Source organism: Panulirus ornatus, chromosome 47 (assembly GCF_036320965.1).
Source record: "Panulirus ornatus isolate Po-2019 chromosome 47, ASM3632096v1, whole genome shotgun sequence".
NCBI classification, from domain to species: Eukaryota; Metazoa; Arthropoda; class Malacostraca; order Decapoda; family Palinuridae; genus Panulirus; species Panulirus ornatus.
The window spans coordinates 4,180,809-4,191,964 of NC_092270.1; the positions used below are offsets into that span (position 1 = coordinate 4,180,809).

The following is an 11,156-nucleotide window of genomic DNA, read 5'->3' on the forward strand; positions in this document are numbered from 1 at the left end:
GGTCAAGTGTGTTGAAAGAATGGTCATGATAGTCAGTAATTAGTTGTGTCTTTAATCATTTACTCTTTTTCAAGATCACTATCAAGGAAAATGAAAGGACCTCAACTCAAATGGGATCATTCTAGGCAGAGCCTTACCAATCCTTGAGGTATATACTGAAATCTCTTGAACTGAGGAATTCAGTGCATGAAAGTGAGAAATTATTATCTATGGGGTTATTAATTTCATAGGTAAATATATTAAATATAAAAGAAAAGTTATAAATAGAAGAGAATTTTGGAAGCGACAAGATTCAAGAGTAGGCAACAGGTGTTTTTGTAATGCAGCAGGGGCAAACAATGCTCTTAAAGTGGAAAAAATGGCTGAGATCATATACGGAAACTTGATATCATAAAGGAGAAGCAACTTTGGACAAATGGGTTTTAGAGATAAAGATCATCATGGAAAGATGCAGGAAGATGGCATTCTACTTAATGAAAAAGAGACAAAGAATACTGAAAGAACAAGAAAGAGAAAGACACAGGTCTAGCAGCAGAGTCAGAAGGTATGAAGTGGGTCCCAACTGCTTCATGACGGTCAAGATGGCTCTGAACACTGTCTCATCTACTCGGCAAGTGGAGCCAGAACATCATTAAATGTGTACTTCCTGGATTTTTCATTTCAAGAAATAGAAAATCTCAATTAAAGAGTTGTGAGAACTACAAGCAGTCAGAAACAGTTTAGAAAAGAAGGCTCCTTCCCACCCACTGTTACTTCTGTCACATCATCCTACAGGAATACAGATATGGAGAGCCATGCAGTACAGATACAGCATCATGCTAAAGGACTGCAGTATAGATAGCGTACCATGCTAAAGGACTTCCTAAGGAAAATCAGAATAGTAATCACATTCCATTTTAATACAGTTAACAGTGCACTTTGGAGAAAAGAAGTCTATTTCTTAATACAGTAAGTAAAAATATGCATGCATCAAATTGTCCCTTCTTGAGAAGGCTTATTCATATGATAAATAATATCATTAAACATTTGCCTCATCATTACCTGAATGTATTGACAGTTCTTGCCTTGACAACATCTGCCAGTTGTTTTTCCAATGTTTTATCTACAGCTGAAAACACCTTTGCCTAAGTTTGCATTACATATCCTCCCCTTCATATCGATATTTTCGGTCACTACATTTTTAATGTGGGGACACTGCTATGATTTAGTTTGTCAAAATCATCTAGTAATTTGAAAATTTCTATAAGTTCTCAAAGTCAGGTTTATTTCTGAGTACCAAATTTACCTTTTTCACTTTTATTTGTATCTGCTCTATTTTTTTTCATCTTCTATCAAGTCTGGTGATCAAAAGTGAACAGACTACAATACTCTAAATGAGGTCAGACTAGAGTACTGCAAAGAGTTAGTCCTGCGTATTTCATTTTATATTTTGCATATCTGGCTATGAAACATAACTTTGTGTGATCCATTGTATGCAGATAGGCACTGCTTTGCATATCTTAGGTCATTGCTGGTTATCCCTCTAAGGTATTTTTCTTGTACTTCTAATAATGGCTTCCCAAACATTTTATATCTATGCTCTATAATCTTTTATTACCCAAATGCTTTAATATGCACTGAAGTCCACTAGCAATGTATTTGATATTAGTGAACCTCCATCACACAATAAGAAATTCAACAAGGATCTTATCTAAACTACCTGTACTTCCTAACAGTTAACTCACTGCATTTATCTCTTTTGTGGTTTACCTCCTCTTGTTTTTCTAATTACAGTAACATATGTTTTCTCCACCAGCCTATGATCTACCATGCAACTTAAAAAGCCATATCACATAAAATCTTTTGTTCATGTATCTTTCTAATAATTTCCTTGTGCTATATACTTTCCTAAACTCTTCATTCTTTAAACTATTTTCTGAATCCTAACAATAATATATACACTATCTACCTACATCACTACTTTCAGTTCATAAATGACGAGACAACTTTTTCTTTCAATTCTACACTACTTTCAATCTCAAGATTTACCACCTTCATCAGACATGAGGAATCATGTTTTCCAATATACTTACCATTTCGTTTTCCATGAAGGATGAGCTTTTCAATTAGCCTCTTCTGTTCATCACTGAAGCCTTCCATGTTAACGGTATCTCTGAAGGCCACCACACGGTCAAAGATATCCTTCCGCATACTGAAACATTAAAATCTCAAATGAAGGTACTGCTCATTAGTAACTGCAATTTTGGTGGTTTATCTAGAAACCCTAAGTACTAAATACAAAGCTAACCGACATACTATCGCATAAAAACAGGAAAAATCTTTAGTATCCTGCACTTGCCACACTCAGGCAGAGATGGATAAATGAATATGATAGTTAACAGTTTCCCAAGTATATTTTATATAAAATGTTTTGACGCCAAATCATTTTGTAAAAAAAAGAAAAAACTGGAACTATCCATAATAGAAAAGAATTTTGACAAAAGTTAAAACTATCAATCTGTTAACACTGGACCTCAAAACAGCACCTTCAGATCATTTCAGTATGACCCATTTACTCCATATATCTTTACTGTTCTACTTTAGGTTGAACTAGAGTGTTTTGTTAACAACAGCATTCTTGGCTTCTGCAAAAATTTCATTCAGGCAGTAAATCAGCCAAAATATTATGGATGAAACTGCATAGATATCAATCATTAAAATATGGATTTTGGTTGAAAACACAGCAAATCCCAAATACTAATAATCTAAATGGCAATCAAGTATAAAAATAATATTATCATGTCCTCATGGTTGTTTAATTTGTTTATGGATTGGGTGTTTAGGGAGGTAAATGCAAGAGTGTTGGAGACAGGGGAGACAGGGGTGAGTATGCACTCTGTTGGGGATGAGAGGGCCTGGGAAGCGAGTCAGTTGTTGTTTGCCGATGATACAGCTCTAGTGGCTGTTTCGAGTGAGAAACTGCAAAAGTTGGTGACTGAGTTTGAAAAAGTGTGTGAAAGGAGAAAGTTGAGAGTAAATGTGAATAAGAGCAAGGTTATCATGTTCAGCAGGGTTACGAAACAAATCAACTGGGATGTAAGTTTGAATGGAGAAAAATTGAAGTGTTTTAGATATCTGGGAGTGAACTTTTAGTTTGCATCTGTTGCAGCTACCAGCCCCTCTTTAGCAAAGACTTCAACCAATTCATAACACCCTCTGCCTGCACTACCATACTACCTCACATTCAATTGCTATTTACCTACTCTCATTCCACAGAAACAGCTTTTCAACCTTTCCTTCATGATGGATCTGCAAGACACCTTTACATGCTGCCAATTACCTGAGGCCCACCCTCTATGCAGAATAAAAAACACAGATAATGTTACAACAATAATAAAACAGCAAGAGCACACTTACATTCTTTCTGTTCAAAAAACCTTTAAATGCATCTATAATTGCTTCTTCCATGGAAAACGATATCTTATCATTAACTTTACCAGCAGTTTTCTAGCTGAACTTCAATTGCATATACAAATCAACCTGAACAGAAACAGTGACATACCTAAATTCTATTGTAATGAACATACCTCATTTCCACATCAAATTCCTCCAGCTTCTGCTCTGCCTTACTAGAAGCTTCCCGCACAGCTTTGTCTGTTGCTGCATGCTGAGGAAAATCCAATGGAGACCCTAGTGTTGCTCTCTCTGCCATTAAGTCTGCAAGATGCTGTCACAAGGATGAAGTTAGTGACTGATCAGTATACAGAAAATTATCATTCAAAAAGTTTTGCAATAAAATCTGATTTAAGGTGTAAGAAAATTTCAAATCTTTTACCAACAGCTGCCCCTCATGTGATATGAATAGAAGGTACTGCATATCAATCCTGCTTCAAAGAAACTCTATTCCATTAAAAATGTATCAATATATGCTAAGTAAACCATTTTTTTTAAAGGGGAGAATAACTTTTGCTAAATGGAATGTTGAAGCTACAAAGTGCAGTGAATTCATTCTCAAGTAACACTGCAAATAATTCTGAAAACTGCTTTCTAAAATCCAACTTAGATCAATACTGCTAGTAAAAACTGCACCAACAAATTACAGATATCTAAAATCAGTGGGAGGAAGAGTGGGAAATACAGATCTGTTGTCTTAAGCCCAATGTCCAGATAGCAGAATCCACTTGCCTCTAGACATAAGCTTTTGTGCATACAATCATGAACAAACAAAGAACTAAAAAGATTCCCTAATCACATTATGGAAAAAAAGTCTATAGCTCTCAAAACAAAGGAGAACAAGTAAAAAGTTGCTCATTTGGATTGATTGCTATATTTTGTGGAATTTGTAAAGTGCTGGAAATGACTGTCATTTATCACTTTTTAGCATAAAAAGGGACAAAAATAAAGTCAATAATCTGAAATTCATCAATACTACATAAGTGTTGTGTCTTTTGAGAAAAACCAGTATGCTCTGGTTCTAAGTGGAACTCACTATGCTCGAATATGAAATGCACTGTATAGAATGAAATGGATCATAATGGATCACAGGAGGGCCTAATGTCATCAATCTGCAGATTTACTCTGTGGTGCTTGGCTGTAAATACTGTAACAGGCTCTACTTTTGGTGCATGATATAGATACTGAGAGAATGCGAGTGTGCAATTGAGCCTACTGTTTTGTCTGTGTCTGATACTATCTCCCTAAAGCTGTAGAAAACAATTTGGCATAAAAATAAATCTAATAATGCTACTTTAATACGAGTTACCAAAGATGCCTATGAGGCATAACTTGAATAACTTGAACTTGAAGCTGCCTTCCAAAACTAAACATGAAGTACCCAGTGAACCCTTAATCTCTGGGAGTCTTCATTTGAAGATTTGTGTAGCAGGAATGGGACTGACTCAAAACACAAACTGGCCATCTAATAAACACAAATACAATCTTATGAAATACATTTACACCTTTCAAAATAAAAGATCATTTCCTCAGGATTTTCCTTACCTTTATGACATTTTCATATGTCACTTTGTCAAGTGGTGTTGAACCAATGCTATCATAAGCTGTTCGTTGCCTATGAATAAGAGCATCTGTCTGCTTCTCTATATCATCTGGAGTAACTTTTCGAAAGTCATACAACCCATTGATTCCCTGAGGTGTAGGCATGATGCTAGTTATCTGTAAAATGATAAGAATAAATACTGCTGCCATAACTTTTGAAATTCTGAGCAATAATTTTCTAAAGGGTGATGGAGAATGATACATCCCTGCAATCACGAAAAAGGCTACTGCAACATAAAAAATAAGAACAATATTAGAACTATTAGACAGCTTTAAAAATTTATATATATATATATATATATATATATATATATATATATATATATAAAATACTGTCTATTCTTGATTCTGAGTGTCTTTCCCCACGATTTTCCTCCACTTCACAGCCCTGCCCACTTCACAAAAAACTTTAACATTGGTGTTGTTACAGGTACTACACATCAAAATCTCACCCCCCCCTATAGGATGCACTACTGAAAGCTTCGTTGATTTCTATCACCTGCAAAGGTGGCATCCGTCAACTAGAAAACTTACCTCTTACGTGTACGCAATGCAAGTTTCTCCAATTGGTCACTCTCCGCCAACTGGATAATACGCACTCACTCTATCCACAGTTCTCATTACACACGCACAGCAACGGTGATCACAATTATAGAATGTCATTTCCATACATCAGGACAATAATAAAAAAAATATGGAACAAGATGATTAAGTCCATGTGTTATTGCCGAGAGGGATTTATGATAGCCTGTGGGGGAGCCATACAGTGCTCAACTTACACTAAGTAATCTACAGATGAAACTGGATTCCGATTTTCTGCTGCCCTTGAGTAACCTTGAAAAATTGGCAGTAGACGGACAGGCTCTCACCGTCTTAGATACGAGAGGAATACTACGAAAGGCACTGTACACAACACTCATCTGTCCACGGCAGCCTCTGGCAGGTGATGGTGGGGATCCCACGGCTCAAGCATCCGTCCAGGAGAGAAAGTTCCTTTAATTCTCCTGCCACAGCCTCCACCTTGAAAATTCCTTAGATTTACGAGATTGTCAATCTAATTTACATACTAGGAATGATCGGAATGTCACTAAAAGGAGAGATCTTCCCGCATACCTAAATTTTACGAAGCCAAAGTCGACCGAGGAGGGAGGGATTCCGATACAATGTTGTCTACAGACAGCAGATGAGGATGATGCGCACTCGCACGTTTTTCTATGATTATATCTTACATCATAATTAATCTATTAATTAACAAAAGTAATGGGATGACAAACATAATAGTAGTTATTTTCATCACCTAAATGGTGTACTTTTTAATGAATAAACGTATCAAATGGCAAAGCAATACATAAGAAATGTTATGATTAGCAAGCCAGTGGACATTATATTATCAACTTACAATGCTTATCTGTTTATCTGTAACTTCGTCATCATCTAACATGAAACTCCATCAAACAACTCGATTTTTATAATTCATTTACAGGTTACGCTGAGCTGCGTTGAATTAATGTATTTGGATAAGGTTCATTCACGTTATGACTTAATACAATATATATATTCTTACTCCATAGACCTTATTCTAACCCTGACAGTCAATAAATAAGTTTGCAGCTTGTCATGCTTTCTGTAACATATCAATGTAGTATTATCAACCTGTTACTAAAGCAGAAGAGGAAGCTCAAGATCCAAACATAAGTCAATTTCATACCAATCTTGAGATTAAATATACGAAAACCAAAAAATGAAAGTTTTTGTTAATTTGACAGTTCTCCATGAGGTGACTTTGTGGTCAGAAAACTCCACTTTGCTTAGTTTCCCTGACTTCAATGTCATTTTCGTTGGTAGAGGTTTTATTTCATGGACTGATAAGAGATAATGCTCATACGTACGGTAAAAACGCTCCCAAAATTTTAAAACTCGGTATACATAAAAAAAAAAAGCGACCCTCCATCTCTATATTGTTGAATCATAGTACAATGTACGAAATTATTTCAATTCTTTGTTGACTAGAAAGTTTAAGTTAAATTTACACAGAAAGCAACTTCAACAGCCAGATTAAAACTTTTACATTCTGGCTGATAATGTCAACCAGTCTGGCACATAACTAATTCAGTGTACTGACAAAATACAGTGGTCTTCAGGCATTCTCAAGTAAAATAAAAGAGCTAAGTTTCCTTACCAGTGCGTCACAAGGGTCTGCCTGCATAACCTTCACAATAGGCCGCTAAACCATACGAATCACATGATTGGGAGTATGGTAGAAGACGCGGGGCTGCGTTTATTATAATATCGTGTAGATGAAGGGCAATTTCTGTCTCTTGTGACCCGCAATAACCTTTCATCGGAAGCTGAACTGCCGCTCAATTCTTATAACCCGATTGACCGAAGATTTGGTAGTAATATACTGCTGGTTATATGACCTGTTGCTCACGATGTAGCAATTAATGTCTTTTTCAACATTTGCCGAACACCTTCATTGCACTAAACTTGTAGCAACTTGGAGAGTACCTACGAACATATATTTTTAGCCATAATGACAGTGATAACGCGAAGCTAAACCTATACCTATAATTACTTTCAAGACAGCTAAGCTTTATCTTTCAAACACGACACCCAAACTTTTTGAGGTACAGTACAATCATGGCACTAGCCACAGGAAAAGGGAGGCAACTTAACACACTCTCTCTCTCTCTTGGCATTAACGTTTCCTTTAAAGCTGATAAATCCATTGCTGAGTGACGGTAATCCTTCTGGTTATCGAGTGAAAATGTGAATGTGTTTACGTGTTCGTGGTAGCAACTTCTGCAGGAGGGTGTCAGTTGTGCGGGCTGAGGTTAGCCAGGCGTCTGGACCATCTGGCTCTAGCCAGAATAGTTGGAATTGAAACCCCCCCGTCCTCTAAATATCTCCAGATTCTAAGCAAGCCAGGAACCCCGAACTTTAAAAAAGCAGTCGCCCAAAATATCAGCACATTCCACGGTATCTATTTCTATCACAAATAAGAGGAGATCTATGTTAGAAGAAAAACTTTTTATATATTTCCCGTCAGTTTCAGCGGCAATTACTACGAGTGGAGGGAGATGGTGTTTGTAATCAAGCAACTCTTGGGTGCTGTCATAACCATATCTGGCGTCTAAACTTTCACCAAAGTGTTGATGGGTTTCAAAAGGTCAGTTCTAAATGGGAAACGTTCCTTGGTCATATATCTTATCAATAGTAATCGAATATCTAATATAGCTATATGTGTACAAGAATTTCATGAGTATGATCTACGGCATATCTATTTAATACCGCGTGTGTCACCAGCAATCAAGAGCTAAATTACATGACATAATCCTTAAAGCATAATTGTACCGAGGGTAAACCATATAAACTATGGACTATTAACACTAGCCAATCATTACAGTTATAATGCCTACTGATGACCAAATGTTCTACACGATGAAGTTTAAAATCTAGTTTTTCATCAAATTCCCCGAATTAGTATATCATATTATGAGGATGAATCCAGTGGGTGAACGCGACTCATCTCAAGCACGTGTCATGTAATTTTCCTTTGTATTTACTCAAAAATTTACAAATTTCATGAAAGGCCGAAATTTCGAGCTGGCAAAGGAATCCAAATACGTTGACAACGGAAAAGGAAAGTTTTAATAACATGCTTTTAACTCTGAGGATATGCCTTCGAAACTATTTCAATATAGCCATTTTCTTTTCTCAAAGCCGAAAAGAAAATAAAGCAATTTAATGTTTGTTGACAGAGTTGCGTGCTCCGTGCCAGAAGTATTTTTGAATAATTATGTTTCACCACCGTAGACATTAACGCCAGGATGACAGAAGCCATTTTTTTCCCCCCGTGTGACTTTGATCTCTTAACTATGACTAACAATAACCTGTACCACTTGTTATATATGCAATCCGCAGCAAAATCTACATACGATAAAAGCTGATAAAAGAGATTAGACCCCTGGAACATTCCTGGGTTGCCCATTGGGTGAAATGGCGACCAGAGAAACCAAACTTGTCTTCTTGGCTCGTTTGCTTATCGGACAGTATTCCACGGCCGGGTTTGAATGTTAAATGCTTACCTTAGCTTTGGTGGAATTCTTGCACTCGGTCTCAGCTTAGATAAATGGGCAGACGTGTTGGAGGACGTTAACAAAAACTCTTCAAGCATACACGAGGAAATATGTCACAGCAACAAATAGCAAAGGGGTACGAACGTAAGGTTAAAGCAGAATTGAAAAGGTTCATCTCTCTTTTGATACACCGATGAAGCCCAGAATAATGCAATTAATAATTAGAATTTAAATTACACCTTAATTTTCAATATTGTTCCATTTTTTATCTAATTAAAAAATTTCTAGCACTTGTTTTGGTTCCCGTATGGAATGGCAACAATGCCTTACATATGGTGACTTTCATATCCCTCGTGGTAGATTTTCAATGCACGGATAATATAATTCTATTTGCGAACATTACTGCTAATTCTAGAATAGATATATATATATTTTTATTTCATACTTTGAAAAAATTGCTGTTTGAAAATAGTTTTCACATGATTTATGAAGAATAAGACTTACGTGTATGAATAAAGGGTTAGTAGGTGTGGGTGAATAGGATAACCTTTTATAAGAACCATTTTACAGTCAAAGAAAATGCTGAACTTGTGGCCAGACATTCCTCAGACCCCCGTGCCAAATTGCCACTGCTGCTGGCCCCATAATCCTCCGCTGGGTTCCATAGTTCTGCAGATATTTCAAGCACCGACTTCCTCATACCCTTCGGCAGCGTTGGGCCAAAGCTTTGTAAACATGGTAGAGTTTCTTTAACCCACAGGAATGGGCCATGTGTTGCTATAATACCTTCGTGAGAAGCTCTTTTTTGTTGCCCTTGCTTACGTAGGTAATGTTTAGCAATGAAAGTATTTAACCTTGTGCCTGTACTTGACGTGCTGCTACGCCAGACATTGTATGGCTACTTATAATTTAAGCCAAATCTTTGTATCTCTTATTATTGTAGTGCAAAGTATTTATATATTACCACGCTAATCAGCTCTCGTAAACTACTGGAGACCCTTGATGTGACACGCCAAAGGCATAGGTGACAAAGGTTCATTTTGGACTCGTATAAATATCTCATAGTGTATCAAAAGTAAATGTTCAACCCCCACTTATTGTCGCCTCTTTCATGTCTGTCTGTCTGTGTTTTTACGGACCCCAGTTTCGGTACCATAATGGGGGGAGGTATTGATAGAGGAGTTGTTCTGTTCGCCCACCCTGTGGCAAGTGGCTACATCAACTTCCCAATTTAGGTACCAAACCTTAATACATCTCCGTCAAAAATACTTTTGACATTAATAGCTCAATATTTGTAGTAAAATGTCAAGGGAAAGGTTTTCTATTTTTTATTCTATTGACTTCAATAATATATTCATTGTTCACTTACTTCTGTGCTAAAGAATTAGCATACATACTGAATATATAATACTAGGATGTCAAATGTCTCATATTCCTCTCTGTAATCAAGAAGTTACTTAAAGTTTACTATGATGTCAAGTGTCTCATATTCCTCTCTGTAATCATACTAGGATACCAAATGTCTCATATTCCTCTCTGTAATCATACTAGGACGTCAAATGTCTCATATTCCTCAATGTAATCAAGAAGGTACTTAGTTGACTAGGATGTCAAATGTGTCATATTCCTCTCTGTAATCAAGAAGTTACTTAAGTCTACTAGGATGTCAAATGTGTCATATTCCTCTCTGTAATCAAGAAGTTACTTAAGTCTACTAGGATGTCAAATGTCTCATATTCCTCACTGTAATCAAGAAGTTACTGAAGTTGACTAGGTTGTCAAATGTCTCATATTCCTCTCTGTAATCAAGAAGTTACTAAAGTTTACTAGGATGTCAAATGTCTCATTCCTCTCTGTAATCAAGAATTTCCTTAAGTTGACTAGGATATCAAGTGTCTCGTTCCTCACTGTAATCAATAAGTTACTAAAGTTTACTAGGATGTCAAATGTCTCATATTCCTCTCTCTAATCAAGAATTTACTTAAGTTTCATTTTACCAATCATAAAAACACCAGGTTTTTGGGGGATATGGAAACAACAAAA

General features: G+C 36.4%; 1 protein-coding gene across 1 annotated transcript in view; it reads right to left on the reverse strand.

The window, feature by feature from the left end:
• The window catches only part of LOC139763452 (thimet oligopeptidase-like), a 46,667-nt gene extending 40,664 nt beyond the window's left edge, over positions 1–6,003 (reverse strand). Inside the window, exons 1-4 of the mRNA XM_071689517.1 lie at positions 5,814–6,003; positions 4,978–5,151; positions 3,567–3,706; positions 2,073–2,191 (exon numbers count right to left, since the gene is read on the reverse strand). Coding sequence (XP_071545618.1) covers positions 2,073–2,191; positions 3,567–3,706; positions 4,978–5,151; positions 5,814–5,954 — 574 coding nt within the window. The 5' untranslated portion in view covers positions 5,955–6,003. The remainder of the gene's footprint in view (positions 1–2,072; positions 2,192–3,566; positions 3,707–4,977; positions 5,152–5,813) is intronic.
• Between the last annotated feature and the right edge of the window lie 5,153 nt (positions 6,004–11,156).